Source organism: Cetorhinus maximus, chromosome X, assembly GCF_964194155.1.
Source record: "Cetorhinus maximus chromosome X, sCetMax3.hap1.1, whole genome shotgun sequence".
In the NCBI taxonomy this organism is placed as follows: Eukaryota; Metazoa; Chordata; class Chondrichthyes; order Lamniformes; family Cetorhinidae; genus Cetorhinus; species Cetorhinus maximus.
In genome coordinates this window covers 580,020-599,704 of record NC_135917.1, presented here as the reverse complement: position 1 = coordinate 599,704, position 19,685 = coordinate 580,020, and the positions used below count along the sequence as shown (strand labels likewise).

General features: G+C 43.7%; 1 protein-coding gene across 8 annotated transcripts in view; it reads right to left on the bottom strand.

Moving 5' to 3' along the window:
- The window catches only part of LOC144672768 (signal transducer and activator of transcription 5B-like), a 186,138-nt gene that overhangs the window by 3,635 nt on the left and 162,818 nt on the right, over window positions 1-19,685 (bottom strand). For 7 of the 8 annotated variants that reach the window (XM_078534746.1, XM_078534748.1, XM_078534742.1 and 4 more), the window contains exons 11-20: window positions 17,219-17,341; window positions 13,894-13,986; window positions 12,237-12,443; window positions 11,077-11,171; window positions 10,269-10,405; window positions 8,984-9,130; window positions 7,059-7,116; window positions 4,557-4,685; window positions 3,791-3,883; window positions 1,317-1,394 (exon numbers count right to left, since the gene is read on the bottom strand). In XM_078534746.1, coding sequence (XP_078390872.1) covers window positions 1,317-1,394; window positions 3,791-3,883; window positions 4,557-4,685; window positions 7,059-7,116; window positions 8,984-9,130; window positions 10,269-10,405; window positions 11,077-11,171; window positions 12,237-12,443; window positions 13,894-13,986; window positions 17,219-17,341 — 1,160 coding nt within the window. The remainder of the gene's footprint in view (window positions 1-1,316; window positions 1,395-3,790; window positions 3,884-4,556; window positions 4,686-7,058; window positions 7,117-8,983; window positions 9,131-10,268; window positions 10,406-11,076; window positions 11,172-12,236; window positions 12,444-13,893; window positions 13,987-17,218; window positions 17,342-19,685) is intronic. The other variant, XM_078534750.1, reaches the window with a different exon arrangement.

Below are 19,685 nucleotides of genomic sequence, written 5' to 3'. Positions count from 1 at the left end.
TGCATATTTGAGTGGCACTGCCCAATAATAGGGTAGGGCTGTTCCTTGGCTGAATGCTTAGGTCAAAGTTGAGTGGGGGTGCACTGTACGCTTGTTGGTTTTGAACAATGTGGTTGCTAGTAATGCATAGATGGTTATGCGTAGGTTCAGGAGAAGAGTCATATTGGACTCAAGATGTTAACTGTGTTTTTCACTCCATAAATGCTGCCAGACTTGCTGAGTTTTTCCAGCATTTTCTGTTTTTAATTTTGGATTTCCAGCAGCAGCAGTATTTTGCTTTTCTTATTATGCATAAGTGTTTTTTTTGCGGAATCAGTGGATCTGTGCTCGACTGCCTTCACTTGGGCATGATGTGGGGATAGAAGGATGGGTGTAGTGGGCCCTCAGGATGGGGGCTGCCCCACTAGGTGCTTCTTCAGCTGCGAGTAGAACCCATGCATTATCTTTCCATAGGTGTTTTCTCCAGTAGAAGAGACTGGGTTTTGCCACAGTGATCTCTTTTCACCCTAGCTATGGGAACTAGGTCAACTTGTCACCTGTACGAATCCCTTACCCTTTTGGCCAAAGTAGACATGGAGCTGGGTCTGCAAAATCATCTGAAAGTGCTTTATACACAGGACACTGGGAGAAATCTCTTCAAAAATAAAAAAAAGGTGCCATAAAATCTATTATAAGAATTCCCATTCCCTTAGTGTTGCATTGAAAGTCAGCCTAGATCATTTGCTCAAGTTCTGGGACAGGACTCAAACTCAGAACCTTCTGACTCAAGTATAATAGTCAATACAACATGTATGGTAACATTTTCTTGTCCTAACTTTCAATACTTTGTGTCCTTTTTAAAAAAAAATCATTCATGGGATGTGGGCGTCGCTGGCTAAGCCAGCATTTATTGCCCATCCCTAATTGCCCCTTGAGAAGGTGGTGGTGAGCTGCCTTCTTGAGCTGCTGCAATCCCGTGTGGTGTAGGTACACCCACAGTGCTGTTAGGAGGGAGTTCCAGGATTTTGACCCAGTGACAGTGAAGGAACGGCCGATTTATTTCCAAGTCAGGATGGTGAGTGGCTGGGAGGGGAGCTTCCAGGTGGTGGCGTTCCCATGTGTCTGCTGCCCTTGTCCTTCTAGATGGTAGTGGTCGTGGGTTTGGAAGGTGCTGTCAAAAGGAGTCTTGGGGAGTTGCTGCAGTGCAACTTGTAGACTGTACACACACTGCTGCTACTGTGCATCAGTGGTGGAGGGAGTGAAATGTTTATGGCGGTGGATGTGGGGATCTTACCAACAACAAAAAGCAAGGGTCTAAATACATTAATCTGGCTTACCCTCTTACAAACTGCTGATCATCTTCAAAGTTCACTTCCATATCATTCTCAGTTCTATATGGATTAATGAGATGGCTGCTTCTCCAAAGAAAAAGAAAATGTTAGTCAGGTCATGTAACAAGACAAGCTGGAAGCTTTAAGGAGAGTATAACCCCTACTTAATCTTCAAAAATGCTACAATATATTGTGGCACTCTATATAAACTATTGGCTTATGCTTATGATTACCCATACTGGGTTCATGATCTTGGGCATAAAATTATGGGGAGATGTCAACAGAAGTTAGATACTTCAAAAGGGGTTGGGGGGGAGAAAGAGTTACTCTAGCTGCCTGTGTATCCTAATAAGCAGTGAAAGAGAGGCATTGGGTTCCCTTGGTTGCTTAGTAGGTAATAATATCTTGTGTGATATCAAACCATACAAACCAGGAGAGTTTCAGGATTGATAGTTGGTCTGAACTGTTAATTGATCACAATTTTGTGATCAATTAAGTCAATATCCAGTGAACCCTGCAGGATAGCTTATCTACATGGGTGAGGACATGGCTGGGCTTAATATGGTGCTCTCCACAGAACAAGTACTTGATGGCACTTAGTCTAGGCTCTTACATGAAGAATAGCCACTTGGGGTGAGTTATAAGGGCATTTTGTGCACCTACAAAACTGTGTCCTGGAAAGGCTTGCGGGGGGGGGGGGAGGGGAAGAGAGAGAGAGAGCGAGAGAAAGAAAATTGAAAACTACTTCAAGAATAACATAGGCAGCTTAATAAGAGTGACAAAGAATTTCATTTTTCCAAGGCATTCTGAACTCCTCCCAGAAAGTGACCATGAATGATAAAACACTATTCAAACAAAAATATTCCTGCAAGATAGTCAATTGAAAAATGAGCAAAAAACATTAATATACCTGCAACAATCTGAATCAATGAACAGTGGAAGGAAAAGGGAGGGGACAAAGGAGAAAGGCTGAACAACAGGTCATGTTTCCAGAGCTAACCTGCGAAACATGACAGTTCCAGTTGGAAGGCCAGTTACCTTATGGCGAGTGTTAGAAAGCTGTTTCAAACTTAAGTAGCTATGTTTAGTTGTTAAATTACCTGGAAGGGTAGGGGAAAGAGAATCTAGATCAATAGTTTAGCAAAAATCCACTACCCTTAACTCTTTTGACACCACAGTGGTTAAATTGGACAGAGTCAGCCTGCAGACACAAACAGGACACAGGGAACAATCCCTGCGAAGGAACAGGTAGGTCCACTGGGCCTTGCCTCTCATTTAAGTAAGCTCACTTGGTGAGATGCATGAAAATTTCAGGCCACTGCTGGGAGGGGGAGTGGTGAGCGGGAACCGATAACAGTCTTTGACACTGCTAAAGGAGCACCCCTACTCCACATTGAAGCGTGTATTTCTTTTGGAAAAAAAAGAGATTTTTATTAGTGACCTCCAGTGGACATGGACACTTTTACCAATATGGTGGGTGCACTTCCAATGCAGAATTTGTGGGCACGTATGTGGTCTTTCAAACAGGTATGGTGTCAACTATGTTCTAGACCCATGTTTGGAGTTGCCTCTGGAGGCAATAAGATCATGAAACGAGTTTCCAATAAGCACTGCTAGACAAAACTCTGTCAGCGAGACACACTATATGCCAGTATTTTGTTTTGGTTGCAGATGAGCTGGGGTCTTGGTCTGTTTGTGCTGCCCAGCAATGTTGGTCTGTACAACCTAGTGTTGACATTTGGGAAGGTCTGTGGCCAGAAAGTAATGCAACCTTTTAGCAATAGCACCTGGGTGATTTTGCACAAGTGATGTTTCCACAGTGCTGACAGTGCATTGAATCTGCCCTGCAATATCAGGGCAAATTCAAAGCAGCCTTCAATATACTGCAGAACCACTTTCACGAGACTATTAGTATGCTGAGTCAAAAACATGGGACTGGATTTCCCTCGGAGTTCGAGTGGTGGCAGGGAGAATTTCTGCTGTCACTCTAATGCTGCTGCCTGACCCACTTTCCAGAGTCAAGGGTCACTTAACACGTAGGGCAGGATTCCTGGAACCAAGAAGGTGCCTACCAATGCCAACCAAAATTGGACAGTGATACTGGAGCAGGCAAGGAGACAAGCACCATTACAAGAGCAGAAAAGCCCTAAAATAGTTGGCATACAAAACTAGTAGCTAACAAAGGTAGGTGCATGCAATTGGAGGGAGAGGCCCCCTAAGAAAGATATCTTCCTTTGCCTTCAGAAATCCGGCAGAGGTGCAGGGAAGGAAATGGAGCTTGAGGTAGAAAAGCATAGCCTCATTGCCCATATCAGGCAGGATTGCAGAGGAAAACTCAGCTCAATGTGTTACATTAATATCAGAGCAAGTTACAAAGTTCATAAATGAGATTCAAGGTTCTTAACTGTGGGGGGTGGGGGGCGGAAACTTAATCCAATACTGTCACAGGCCAAAGCTAAAGCTTTAGAAACAGAACTGACTGCTGAATTGCATTTGGAAAGTCTTCACCCTGGTTCATGGTTGTCATCATATTAGGAGGTAATGAAATGGAAGAGGTAACTGTAGCATCTCCCCTGTTAGAAGACGAGATAAAAGTTATATTTTAACCTGGCCGTGATTTAATTAAACCTTAAAAAGGTGCAGATGACAGTAGATAGCTTGTAAGTAAAGATTGCTGTTAAATGGAAAATATCCTCTGCTGAACAATCTCACAAAACTATGTATTCTAACAGGAGATCCTGCACTTTTACCAATCACTTTCATATACCATTTATAGCACATTTCTGTGACCTGTTCGTATTTCATTCTGAATTTAGAGTACTGGTGACAACATTGGCACCATAGCCCCTGTACCCCTAACTAAAATGTCGTTGGCGGGGGGGGGGGGGGGGCGGGGTGCGGGTGGCAGGGCACGAGTGGCATGCAGAGAGAGGAGAGACCGGAGCCCACCCAGGGGAACAATGGCTGCCCCGCAGCCATTTAATGGGCTACTGACCTTTAATAGGCTGGAGGCAGGACTTCCATCCCTCAGATTATGGCGCCTAAAAATGATGGCAAGGTAGCAGACACCAGTGCAAGTGGGAGAGCGAATTTGTTTGAGGGGAAGGAAGAGGAGGAGTAGTACAAGACAATGGAGAGAGTTAGCACGAAAGGGGGCAAATAATTAAGAAAAATACATGTGGTGGGAACAGAAATTCAAGATTAAATTGGGTAACATCAGTTATTAAAAACAACTTCTACACTTACTTATCGTAGTTGATGTTATTCGGGTTGCATGGGACCTGTGGCCATCCTGGCATTTCAGGCGTAGTACACACACAAGACTGAGATACTGGCGAAGGGACCATGGGTTGTGCCACCACTTGTGTTTGTTCACTGAAATAAAATGCAAAAACTATGAGCATTTTGCACACTGCATATCTGGCCGCTGACCCAACCAAAGGAGACAGAATAGACATCCTGAATTGCAGTGTGATACAGTCAGCATCTGTGCAAATAAGGCTTATGCCCAGCAAAGTGGCAAGTAAGTTATGGTGATATTCACAAGGGATGATATTAATTGCACCTTGCTGTTGACTACACCTGCTGCATGCTTGCAACGGAGAAGAACAGTGAACAGCTTTGGAGTGATCATGAGCCAGCAATTTCATTGAAGAGTTCAGATGATGCTATTAATAGTTATTTATAACAGTCATTTGAACCTCCAGGTTAGATTGCAGCCTTGAATCACTTCCGTCTACCTATTTCTTACATAGAACCCAGCTTTAATCTGGTACATGGTATATCAATTGTATGGAGGTGTGGGTATTAATCAAAGACTCACCTGTGCTCATATATAAGAGCAGACTGAAAAAGGGGTTGGTGTTTTGGAGTTGCACAATATGCTTGTGTGTGTCCCTTGGTAAAAGCTTTTAAGTGCATAAAGACTAGGCTCTAGTGTTCTATCCTTCACGGCCTAGCTATCCGAGTTCTAACGCATGGTGTCTACCATCTTCCTATATTAACGTGGCTTGCATTGCCCTGCATTTAGAAGGCTGCAGGGTTGAGGGCTGGTCAAGGTGTTTACGATAGTGAAGCGATTTGATAAGGTAAATCAAGTTAAACCATTTCCTTTGGTGGGGGTAATACAGAACAAGGGGGCATAATCTTAAAATTTCAGAGCTAAGGTGTTCAGGAGTGATGCCAGGAAGTGCTTTTTCATACGAAGGGTGATGGGAATTTGAAACTCTCTCCTCTAAAAAGCTGCAAATGCTGGGGGATAATTGGAGATTTCAAGATTGAGACTGATAGATTTTTGTTCCATTAGAGGATTGAGAGATACAGAGAAAAGGCAGTCAAATGGAGTCTAGGTACAGATTGGCCATGATCTAACTGAATAGCGGAACAGGCTCAGTCTACTCCTGTTCCTACATTCCTATGATGCCCACCCCAAATTAAAATTGACTCAAGTGTTTATTTACCATGCAAGGCTGGATCAGGTCTTTGTTGTGGGTTTGGAAACAGATCTAGGGGAGACAGGGCAACAGGAACAGTTAAATGAACTGCCCCAATGGTTTGGGGAAGGAATGTAAAAGAAGCCAGAGTTGGAGGAACAGAGTTTAATTGACAGGAGGGTTGTACATTTAGGAGGAGGGAGAAGGGAGACCTAAAGGGTTGGTGTGGAGGTGGGAGGATAAGTCATTCTTTACCAATCAGATGGATATGACTGGAAACAAGTGAAGACAGTCCCACCCAAGGTGAACAATGGAGGAGAAACATTGGAGGCAAATGGCATGATTCACTGTGTCAAAGGCTGCAGAGAGTTTGAAGGGGATAACCCATCAAAGTCACAGTGACACAAAGTCATTGGTAATTCTGCTCAAGGTCATTTTGGTGATATGGTAGGGGCTGAAACCCAATTGAAAAAAATTAAACGTGGATTTGGGATAACAACATGTGCAAGGACTTTAGAGGCAAAAAGGAGATTGGAGATGTGGCAGTAGTTTGCTAGGACAGAAAAGGTTGAGTGTGGGATTTTTGAGTGGGCACAACAATGGCAGTGTGGAAAGGAAGGGGTAGAGTATCTCAGCAGAAGGAGCAATTTACAATATCAGTTAGCATGGAGGCCAGGAAGGGAAGTTAGGTGGTCAGCAGTTCAGTAGCAATTTGGGGAAAGGTATGTCCTTGCACTCGTTGGAGATAAGGGTACAGGGGAGAGGAGTTTAAGGTGAAGGTTTTGTACCAGAGAATAGAAGAATGATGGAAGAGCAAAAACAACTTGTGTCCATACCACAGTGAGCTACTCGGATGGAAGACAAGGTCAAAGGCCTAAGTGAGGGAGCAGTTTAGCAAATGGACAGCTGCAACAGGATCATGGCACAAAGGAGGGCCAAAGATTAGGCAGCTGTAAGTGACTTGCAGGAAGAGCTTATTCCAGGGACAGGAACAGCAGGAAGTGCAGTTGGAAGAGGGTAGGGAGATGTGGGTGGTGAGAGATACAAGGAAGTGGTCAGAGATTCCCTTGTCAATGATTGAGACCATAGGAGATGGTAGGGTTAAGGGGGTGACTGTAAATATGGGTAAGTGAGTTTAGTCAGAGGTGGTAGATGGTTAAGAGATGGAAAATCATGGGAAGTGCATCCATAATTTCCCAGCACGCCCTCCCAGTGGATAAAGTTACCCAGCATGAGTGCACATTCAGATAAGTGACCTTATAGTCTGTTAGTGTTTTCTACCAGGTATAGGCTCCATGTGTCTGTGCTCACTTACCCATTCACTGTAGTCTTTACTCCGGCATGGAGATACCCATCTTTTCCCTTCACTTCCTCTGTGGGAAATAAAACAAACTCCTGGTTGTTCTCCTGAATATTTTCAATAACAAAGGCCAAATGTCTTTCAAGATTTTTAAATATTCATCACTGAAATGTTGTTCTAGACACCCTGGTCAGGGAGGTATGTTAAATTACATGCTTTAAATTACACTCGGTAGAAATTCAAATTAATTTTGGAACACAGGAACAGGCGGAGCCCATTCAGCCCCTCAGATCTGTTCGGTGATTCAGTTAGAACATGGTTGATCTGTATCTCAACCCCATTTATCTGCCTTAGCTCCAAATCCCTCAAATCTTACCTGACAAAAAATAATTTCCATAACAGTTAGCAATATCGATTTAAGTCATGTCTCTGCCACCTCCCATCTCTGCTGATTGTTATTATAAGCCACAAATGTGACTAGTACAGACAGCACAAAACTTAATTTTTGGTCATGAACAGGGATAATTACTAAAGAAGAACAGGGTGAGAAATCAAGCATTAGTCACTATACACGCAGGCCCAGCAACAGAAGGCATTTTTCATTTATGTTCTAGTGTATGGAGTACTTTTTCTAAAAATAGGTCATTTCTCTTTTTTTAAATGAATCTGAGGAGATAGTTTCACACTGGCTTCAGATTTAAACCCAGTGCACTGCAAATTGAGAATGAACTGGCTGCTTGGGAAATTTAGGGGGCAATTTTCATGCACTTACTGCCTCATTTACAGAGCAGTAAGCAAACATACTTAAAGAGAAACAAGTGCCACCCATTGGTCACCCAAGGCACCCTGGCCTAATTTTCAAGTGGGACTTGAATTGGGTGGCCACCACTCCTGCCTGTTTCAATATTTAAATTGGGGTCCCAAGCCCGTTGCAAGACCCCATGCCAATACAGCATGGAATGTGCGCTATGCCTGTCCTGCCTATTGCTCCCGCGCAGTGATCCTTCAAGGGACTACCGCAAGCTTCTCCAAAATTGTGTTAGAATTTCTTTTTGCTTCCTCTTCCACTTCCTCCACAAGGCCTGGGCTATCAACCAACTTAGTGCAACAGCTGAAACAAAAACAGAAATTGCTGGAAAAGCCGCATTTTTGGAGAGAGAGAAAAAAGTTAACATTTCGAGTCCATATGATTCTCTTTTTCAGAGCTTAGCAAGAAGAGTCTGAAGAAGAGTCATAAGAACTCAAAACGTTAACTGTTTTTTTTCTCTCCACAGATGCTGTTAGACCTGCTGAGTTTTTCCAGCATTTTCTGTTTTTGTTTCAGATTTCCAGCATCCGCAGTATTTTGCTTTTATCTTAGTGCAACAGCTGGCTGTTTTTCTGCTCACCAGCAAACTGCTTCAGAGGATCTGTTTGGCATGCACAGCTTGCTGGATACATGCTCATGAGGCCCAACCTTGGGCCTGTTGAAGATTGGTGATTTAACTCTTGTTCCCATCCAATTAATGCATCAGACAAAAATTGCCCCCTCAAAATTTAATAGCAAAGAGTAACTACCCATCAGATCTTTGCTAACCAGCACTTTGATATCACTGATGGGAGATGCAGAGCTTGCAACAAATTCAGCACCTCCTATTCTACATCATTCAAAACAGCCCTGTTGCCCTGCACTATAATAACATAATGAGGTGTCAGCTGTGGCTCAGTTCATAGCACCCTCGCCTTTGAATCAGAAGGTTGTGGGTTCATGTCCCACTCCCGGAAACCAAGAACTGTGAATGTACTCGAAAGAGTTACATGCGATCTGTTGATAACTCGAAAGAGTTACTCTCTGAATCGGTGAAGAAAGACTCACTTAAAAGAAAATAATAACATAATAAATTAATTAGTGCTTTGCAGCCCAGCTGTATGTAATTTAACGCAAGATTCTTGGTACCTACTTGTGTAGTACTTTTTGAATGCTTCATCTTTGGGTCTGCTGGGATACAGGTAAAGCAGGCGTTCAATATCTCGGACACGATCTCCCAGTGATCGAATAGTTAAATCCTTTGTGGTGAAAGGCTGAACATTGTATACCTGTCTGCCACCTGCAACATGAAAACACAAACAAACAATCAGGCTGAAACAATGCATAAATAGGAGGAGAAAAAAAACTTCACATAGTTGTCTGTACAGTTCAACACTTGGCAAAACGCAAGTTAAGGCATGCATACAGTCAAAAATAGACAAAAAGGTTTTGATTTGAATGAAATATTTCTATAATCCAGATCATGCAATGCTGCTGCTGCTGCTATGTTTTTTTTTAGGAACTACACCGATCAGCAATATAAATAGAATCAAAAACAGGAAAGAGTTGAAGTTAAACAAAAAAAGTTCATCACTGGTTCAAAAATATTTTGTTTCATGGGTTTTTACATCCTAGCACGGAGAGTGCAGGGGTCTGAATCTCATCTGAAGGTAAGCAAGCTGGCCCTAATTCTCACACTATAATACATAGCTGCATTTTGAACACCCATAAATACCTAGATCCTTAGTGAGACTAGAAACAACAGGAACATTCATTTATGTAGTGCTTCACAGTTGGAGACATAAGAGGTTAGGGAAAATGACTGATGCAAGCACTGTTGAAAAAGTAACTTTTAAGACGGTTTCTAAAGGTGGAAAGAGATGTAGCATGGGGTTTACGAAGGGCAAAGAGAGGGGTAAAATGCTTGAAAGCTTGGCCACCAATAGGAGAGAGAGGAGGATACACAGCAGACAGAGTTGGAATGGCAGAGATATAGGGCTGGAGGAGGAGTTTGAAGAAATGCTCGTGAGGATGAGGCCATGGAAAATTTGAAGACAAGGATTTTGAAATTGATGCACTGAGACACAGGGAGTCAGTTGAGGATGGGGAGACTAGACGGTTCCATTCAGTACTGCCCCCAGTTTGCCATTACACCTCTCATGAACATTTTGTACCTCGTTATCAAGGCCCATGTTCTCTTCTGGATTCCTGAGACTTCTAATTTAATTAGAAACGTGAATTTCAAAATGTCCGAATAAACTAAATCATCGGGAGTTCCACTATGTACTTTGTACTTACTTTTGTTTTACTTGCAGTACATTGAATGGAGGACCCAATATTATAAATTATTGGGTAAATATATCCAAAAGTTCTCCAATAGATAAATCTTCTTAGAAAAATTAAAAATGTATGTAAACATTGCAAGCAGAAAGTGATACCTTTCTCAGAATCATCAATCCATGCTATTGTAATCCCTCCAATTTCAGAGTCACTGAATCGCAGCAGAAAGGTCCCATTCACTCGTTGATTAAGCAGTCTGTTAGCGTACTGCTTACTTACAAAACCGAGGATCAACCTGCAAATGAAAAAGGAAGGAGAGTGAATGGCCTCCTCAGCAAATCCTTTCCCAGGATCAGAGTGGCAGTAAGCAGCCGAGGCTGGCAATCCTTCAATATGTTGTGCCCATACTAGTTTATAATGTTGTATGCAGGTGGAAAAACTCTGCTGCCACAATGTCATAACTCTCAATATTTCCATATTTGAATATCAGCAGCTGAACCAGACACAGTTACTATTCTCGACATCCAGTGATTCTCAAAAAAGTTAGTCTGGAACTTTATCCAGCAGGCTTTTATTAGATGTGTTATCCCATCTGTCTACAATATTGCATTTATGTTCAACTCAACATGAAAATCCAATTTTATATTTCGAAAACAAGAAAGGCTGACCCTGATTGAGCCATATTACAGTACGTTGTAACATTCATATTTGATCAGTAGAGAGACAGAATGAGGTTCAAATCCATTTCTTCACCTCTCTGGGGGATGTGGCTTTGAATACCAATACAATCTGATGCTCCAATCCATTCATCAATATATCTAAAGGACGATACTTGCACGTATTTGAAACAAAGGAGGAGGAGTTTGAGGGAAGTACTACAAAATAAGCGTCTGCAGGGCCACCTGCACACACAGGGCCCTCAATCAGCTCATGTAGATTAGTTTATAGAGGGGTTAAGATTCTTACCCATTATTCCAGTAATCCTTCAGGTGCTTCTTGGTAAGCTCCATCACACCATCAAACCACTGCCAGAAAGTGAAGGTTCTTCCAGGTAGGTTTTCCTGTAAGAATATAAAAATGATCGTATAATAATCTCAATTACCAGACTTGCTAGGATTATAAATTTACATCCTGGATGTAAATTCAGTCATGCCAATTACATTATTAGGATGCAACCCTGCCATTTAAATTTGGGCCAGCTCCTCTGCCTTCCTTTGGCTGAAGACAGATGACTAATAATAGTGGGCGGGGAATGGGGTGGAATGGCTGTGGAAATACAAAACAGACCCCCACCTGTCACTTAACCTTCCCCACCTCCTATCTTGGTGGTGGTGGGGGTTGGTGGGGAGGAGCTGTTACAATTTGCTCTCAAATGAAGGAGGAAACCAACTGGGCAAAATAAGAATTTCTGTTCCAGTGCTACATACCAGCCCTAAAACACATGGCAAGTGGAAAGTTCAATGCAGCAGGCGCCATGTAATCTACAATTTTCGCTCAAATGGTAAACTACATTTTTGGTGAGATGGAATATTTACTCAGTATTGAATAATTGACTCGTCTCAGCAAAGTGGTAGTACATTAATAAAGCCAAGTATTCGAGAGGGAGAGGGAGGAGAGAAAATTAATATTAATTTCATGTAGCAATCCATTGTCATGCTACTCCAGGAACAACATAATGCTATATCAAAACAGGGCTGCTGCGTAACAACTCTGTCTTTAGCTAAGTTGCACAGTTGCAGCAGTGTACACCATCTACAAGCTACACTGCAGGAATTCACCAAGGCTTCAACAGCACCTTCCAAACCCACAACCTCTACTATCTAGAGGGACAAGGGCAGCAGATAGATGGGAACACCACCAGCTGGAAGTTCCCCTCCAAGTCACTCACCATCCTGACTTGGAAATATATCACCGTTCCTTCACTGTCGCTGGGTCAAAATCCTGGAACTCCCTCCTTGACAGCACTGTGGGTGTACCTACACCACATGGACTTCAGCGGTTCAAGAAGGCAGCTCACCACCTTCTCAAGGGCAACTAGGGATGGGCAATAAATGCTGGCCCAGCCAGCGAAGCCCACACCCCATGAATATTAAAAAATTGTTTGAATGAGTATATTTCATGTTTACCTTGTTAAACTGAGACCAAGAGACCATCCGGTTGGTGAAGTCCTCAATGCTGTAGCTCTGCTCGTCAAATATTTTCTGTGCCAGGAAGACAAAATGCTCTTTGCATAAGCCCTGTGTTGACTGTACCTCCGACATAAACTTCATATTGAGTGTTTCACACATTTGAGACCATGATACTCTATCTGGTACATGGAACGGCAATCTTTCCTGCACAAAAAGGAAAAGAACACAGGATTCTAGATCAAAAAGCAGAATACCGTGGATGCTGGAAATCGGCAATAAAAACAGAAAATGCTGGAAAAACTCAGCAGGTCGAGATGGAAGGAAGGTCATTGATGAAGCAGTTGAAGACGGTTGGGCCTAGGACACTACCCTGAGGAACTCCTGCAGTGATCTCCTGCAGCCGAGATGACTGACCTCCAACAACCACAACCACCTTCCTTTGTGCTAGGTATGACTCCAACCAGTGGAGAGTTTTCCCCGATTCCCATTGACTCCAGTTTTACTAGGGCACCTTGACACCATACCCAGTCAAATACTGCCTTGATGTCAAGGGCAGTCACTCTCACCTCACTTTGGGAGTTCAGCTCTTTTGTCCATGTTTGAACCAAGGCTGTAATGAGGTCAGGAGCTGAGTGGTCCTGGCGGAACCCAAACTGGGCATCATTGAGCAGGCTATTGCTAAGCAAGTGCCGCTTGGTAGCACTGTTGATGACGCCTTTCATTACTTTACTGATGATCGAGTAGACTGATGGGGCAGTAATTGGCAGGGTTGGATTTGTCCTGCTTTTCGTGTAGAGGACATACCTGGGCAATTTTCCACATAGCTAGGTAGATGCAAGTGTTGTAGCTGTACTGGAACAGCTTGACTAGGGGCGCGGCAAGTTCTGGAGCACAGGTCTTCAGTATTATTGTTGGAATATTGTCAGGGCCCGTAGACTTTGCAGTATCCAGTGAGTGCCTTCAGCTGTTTCTAGCTATCACGTGGAGTGAATTGAATTGGCTGAAGACTGGCATCTGGGGTCTGGGAACCTCTAGAAGAGGCCGAGATGGATCATCCATTTGGCACCTCTGGCTGAAGATTGTTGCAAATGCTTCAGCCTTATCTTTTGCACTGCTATGCTGGGCTCCTCCATCATTGAGGATGGGGATATTTGTGGAGCCTCCTCCTCCAGTGAGTTGTTTAATTGTCCACCACCATTCACGACTGGATGTGGCAGGACTACAGAGCTTAGATCTGATCCGTTGGTTGTGGGATTGCTTAGCTCTGTCTATCACTTGTTGCTTATGCTGTCTGGTACGCAAGTAGTCCGGTGTTATAGCTTCACCAGGTTGACACCTCATTTTTAGATTTGCCTGCTGCTGCTCCTGGAATACTCTCCTGCACTCTTCATTTGATCAAGGGGTAGGGACAAAAGGAACGTCTGCGATAGGGTAAAAGACAAGAGGTAACAGTGGAACCCTCAGGCACTGATCAGCTTGCATATCAAAACTGATGCCTCCTTGCAACATAACTCAGTGACATGCCACAAAGTGCACTTAATAGCTATTTTTAGAAAAGGAAAAATTTATAAAATGCAGAGTACTGCCAAAGCCAAGCATCAATCACCCATCTTGCTCTGCACCACGTTAAAAACATTGAGTTAAACATACTTACGATTTCAGAGAATGCATTGTCCCACAAGATTGTAGCAGTAGCATTGTTGTCTTGACTGCCGTGAACAATTACTACAATAGGCAGTGATGTGGCCTGCAACAGAACAAAAGTAAACTTACTAACTTTATTTGGCCATATGAAAGTCTCAATGCACTCCCATATCTAGATCTAGGTCTAGAATCTAGGGCCCAAATTTTAATTCAGGATGGGCTTAGGGCAGGAAACTCCTGTAGACAGCCAATCATGATGTAATTTTAACTCCCAAGACTCATGTACATTCCTCTGGACTGTCTCTCACCCAAAAGCCAGTGGGGATGACGCAATGGCCAGTGGAAAATTGGACAGGAGGCTGATGCCACCAGAATCCAAAGCAAGGTAATAAGGGAGGCTGGGGTGCTAATTCTCTCCTCACTTACCTTGTTGTGGTAAGTGGAGAATGACATCTGGGTGCTAGCTCCCCATGTTTACACTGCTAAAACTTGCTCTCTTATTCCAATGACAGAATCATACATCGTGCTCCAAGATGGGGAAAGGTCGCTGTCTAAGACCTTTCTGCCATAGTGCACCAAAGGGCTGGGAATTGTTTAGACCCCTCGGGCTGTATGACTCACAATAAATGTATGTAGTGAATACTAATTGTATTATAATTGTATTGAAGCACCTCAGAATGCAACATGATCTATGTCAGTAACTTGAATACCATTGCACTGACTGTTGGTAATGACCATGTTGAAATGTCTGTAATGTTCATTGATTGTATTGAAGCACCTCATGATCTATGTGGAAAACTGGAATATGATTGCACGTTTTGGTGATGGCCATTTTGAATTGTTCCGTAATGTTCTTCCAGATATTTTATAAGTATATTTTTGCAATAAAAAAAATCATACACAAAAGAGATCTGTCATCTAGATAAGGAAGCAAGTTTTAGTAATAATCATGGAAAAAAATCAGTGCATGAATATCATTCTTCCACTGCACAAACTACAGGTGCCAAATGTAAAATTGCTTAAAAAGGTGTGCAAGGGCACTTCAGGACAACCAATTTGACAATTTTATTCTCTTTTCTTCCTATTGGGAAGCAACAGTCCTCTGCATGCTCGGGACTGAATTTTACGTGGCCTTCAGGAGTGAACTGGGAGGCCGGGAGGGAGGTGGAGTACCCATCACCTTCCTGCCACCATGGAATTCTGCCAGCAGCAGAGAACTTGGAGGGCAGCCCTCCTGCCCAAAGCTAATTGCACCACTTAAGCGGCCAATTAAGGGCCTCTTCTTGCTGCCTCTAGCATTTTAGTGGTGGGGGAAGCCTTCTGCAATGTGGGGAGACTGCCTGGTGGACCCTAGCGACCTCCCTGTGGGCTTGAGGTGGGTGGGCTGTGGGGGGGCGGGGAGCGGGGAGGGGGTCGGGTCCTCCTAATCAGGCATCTGTGCTCCCCCTCCCAGTGGCAATGACCCACAGCCACACAGCCCCTTCTCTCATGAGGCTGGCGTCCATCAATATTCTCTCAGCTGGGTGCAGTCCCAGCAGTGGCCATTAGTTGTGGTGGCAGTGCTGGCTCTCGAGAACCACTGGCCCTCCAATTGGCCGACAGCTCTTGGAAGCGGGCACTCATCCAAGTACAGAAGCCCCAGTAGCAGCTCACTAATTGCAAGATGGACATAAAATCCAGCTGGGGCTCCTTCAAATGGTCAAGCCAGGAGTTGACACTGGCTTTCCAGCCTATTGTTTGGGCCACCGCCGCCTCAACAGAAACAAGCCCTTTGTGGTTCCTCCGTGCAGACTATTCTGAGTTAGACAACTAAATTGAAGAAAATCACAGATTCAAAACTTCTAATCATCATGTCTGTATCCTGGTACAGACGTGGTAACAATTTGTGAACTGGTTCTATGTTTGGTTCAGGGCCAATATCAGTAGGAGATAAGGAAGATCTCATGGATCACTCAAATATTTGCATGATCATTCTTACAGCATTTTACTACTTTCATCTTGCATATATCTTGCAGCTTTACAAGTCCAAGTCGGACAGCCAAGTCACAGCACTGCACGTCGTTGGATGGATTACCTACTTCACGAATTTAATCAAAGACATATTTGGGTTTTTGATAGTTCACTTGAGATTGTTCTGTAATTTCCTTCCCAACCCCCACCAAATTTTTTTCTAAATAATAAAGACTGCATTTGTGAGACATTGTGCAGGGGGCTGGAACCTCAACATTCATTGAAATTTCAGCCCCAGAATTCTGGCAATGTCCCGTGGAATGGGCTTGAAAACAGAAGGGAATCGTGTCAGGCTGGTCCCACGACATGTTTCCGCCTCCACAGGATTATGCAGGAGTTGGGGTGACAACCAAAATGGTTACTCACCCAGCCTTAACAGGTAACCAATTAAGTCCCTTGGGCACTCTCCCAATGCTGACTGGATTTCCCAGCTGGTGTACAGGGTATCTGTTACGTCAGGAGGCTGGTCATGAAATGGTGGCAGCCCCCCCAGCGACAGGTTGGGTAGATGTCAGAGCCAGAGGCTCCACTCAATGTGGAAAGTACCCCTCCAAAAATTGGCCATAATAGCAGCAGTACCCATTACTGTGGGGGGGCCCCCTCACCCTTTTGGCCCTTCTTATTCACTCCCTTTCTGACCGGCGACTGGGAAAGGAGGTACCCTTGCATCTCTCCATGTACTTCAGCAGCTTATACCTCAGTCTCCTATTGGTGCTCCAGACTCAGGAGCCCACTCTCTGTCCTTAAATTGGACCAGACTCCCAGAGGGGGCATTGGCCGGTTCCTTCAAAATCTCCCTCTAGGTCCTGCCACTGGTATTTTTGGGTTCCCAACCTGCATTTCATCCCGATGGCAGGATTGGGACCCAGAAATGAAAATCCTACTTGATTTCCAACAAAGTGTAACTTATGATTTTTTAACTTCCTTCCTCAGTTTTCTAGTCGTGTGTGAATAAATGTAAATGTTGGATTACTGTACAGTGCAGATGAATTGTCTTTTGCACATTAGGGGTGGTGGCAGAGCCCACTGATGTGACAAAATGTTATCCCATGGCGTGTCTTTAAATTTCGGCTGAGTTAAAGGGAAGGGAAAAAAGCTATGCAATTTGACGACTGAAATTCTAACAAGCAGTTATAGAGTGGTATTTACACAGCCTAAGGCAGGTCTGTTCACTTGCCCTCTTCAAAATGAATTGGCGCAGGATGTGAAGGTGCTTACAAGAACAAAAAAATATACAAGAAGCAGCTTGAAGACTGTCCAGAATTCTTTTGAAAAATCTCATCCTACCACTTGTGAGGTACTGTTGGTAACAAATGCTCAGATACCTGAACGTGGTATTTCATTTCACTGCCTGTAATGCTGAGTTCAGAAGAAAACAGAACAGCAAACTTTTCCTCAGTCACCGATTCTGTTCCTCTGCGGTCCGAGCGTTTGATTTTCTTTAAGGACTTGAATTTTGAAAAAAAAGAGTTAAGATCTGCTTTTGATCAAGAGACTATCAAATAGCAAAGCACACTGACAGTTAAAAAGAGAAATAAAACACTGATTTTACAAAAGTAAAAACATGCCTGAGAGCATTCATAAGAAGTGTGTAACAGACATTCACATTTTATTTGACATTTACGTAATTGCCACTCATGATTTAGGTTGAGGATTTCACTTCCTTGCTATTTATTATTCTATATGTACCGCTCTTACTTTTTGCAGCCAACCCCGCCCCCCCACCCCCGCTGTTCATTACATTTTTGCAAAGATACGTAGCCTCTTTGTCTATTCCAGAGGGTTCAATGAATGTAAACGATCCCATTCAAAGAAAAGCAGGAATTCTCCTTGTACAAAAATAAAAACACCTGGAAAAACTCAGCAGGTCTGGCAGCAGCTGCGGAGAGGAGCACAGTTAACATTTCGAGTCCGTATGACTCTTCAACAGAACTAAGTAAAAATAGAAAAGAGGTGAAATATAAGTGTGTGTGTGTGTGTGTGTGTGTTGGGGGGGGGGGGGGGGGGGGGGGGGGAGGATCGGAAAGGGGGTGGGGATGGAGGAGAGAATTCATGATCTAAAATTGTTGAACTCAATATTCAGTCCGGAAGGCTGTAAAGTGCCTAGTCGGAAGATGAGGTGCTGTTCCTCCAGTTTGCGTTGAGCTTCACTGGAACATTGCAGCAAGCCAAGGAGGGACATGTGGGCATGAGAGCAGGGTAGAGTGTTGAAATGGCAAGCGACAGGGAGGTCTGGGTAATGCTTGCGGACAGACCAAAGGTGTTCTGCAAAGCGGTCACCCAGTCTGCGTTTGGTCTCTCCAATGTAGAGGAAACCGCATTGGGATCAACGAATGCAGTAGACTAAATTGAGGGAAGTGCAAGTGAAATGCTGCTTCACTTGAAAAGAGTGTTTGGGCCCTTGGACGGTGAGGAGAGGGGAAGTAAAGGGGCAGGTGTTGCACCTTCTACTGTTGCATGGGAAGGTGCCGTGGGAGGGGGTTGAGGTGTAGGGGGTGATGGAGGAGTGGACCAGGGTGTCCCAGAGGGAACGATCCCTGCGGAATGCCGCCAGGGGGGTGAAGGGAAGATGTGTTTGGTGGTGGCATCATGCTGGAGTTGGCGGAAATGGCGGAGGATGATCCTTTGAATGCGGAGGCTGGTGGGGTGATAAGTGAGGACAAGGGGGACCCTATCATGGTTCTGGGAGGGAGAGGAAGGTATGAGGGCGGATGCGCGGGAGATGGGCCGGACACGCTTGAGGGCCCTTTCCACCACCGTGGATTTTAAAGCTTCTCCTTGTATCCTGGTCAACACTTCTCCCACAACCAACACCATCAAAAAGATTAATTGATTAACTATCTCATCATTGTTTGTGCTATGCACAAGGTGGTTCCGGTGTACCAATCTCACACTTATCAATACTCCACAAACATCAATACAATGAATAATCAGTTATTCGCATCACAACAGTTACTGCACTTCAAAAAATAGTCCATTCTATGTCAAGTGGTTTAAGATGTTTCAGAGATGTGATAGGCACTTTAAAAGATCCAAATGTTTTTCTTTCATATGCTGTCGCAAAAAAGCCAAAATTCAACATCTATGACCAGTGTATGAGATTCCTCATTCAGGCTTCCCAATGTGGAGTGCTCCTGATCTTGACCATGACTCAGCAATAGGTGTTGAGCACAGGCCAACAAGCACTTTCTTACAAGGGTGGGAAAGAAAAGAAATCAGAGGTCAAATTACTTAAACATTTTCACCAACTTTCCAACAGTCAGATTCACAGCAACATTGGAGGAGACCTGGGGGGGGGAAGTTGAAAGCTTTCTTGGCCAACAAATGGTGCACAAGTCGAAGACAGCCGAGAGGAGTCAAAAAAATGCAAGTTTTTCTGTAAAATTATAATGTTTGTTGCAACTACAAAATACATTTGTGCAGACATAATCAGAGATCCAAAGTACCTCCAGGAGAAATTATGGCAAGTGAATAGCACAAAACTCCCTACAATTCAGTGCAACTGATACCAAGTCATCATATTCAGAAGGGCTACAAAATCTTTAGTTGCAGTGCACAGAATGCAGTGTGTGTCTCTGTAACTAAAAGCTTGTAAATTAATAAAGACTAGGCTCCAAAATTCTATCCTTCACCCCCTGGCTATCCAAGTTTTGACAGGTTACACAACATTTGTTTGGATATAAGAGGACTGTCAGACCTTCTCTACTAACAAGGCATGTTTGAACAAAGCCAATGAAATGTGTTTTGCCTTGTACTTAATTGCCTTTTGGCTAGCACAATCACAAACTGATA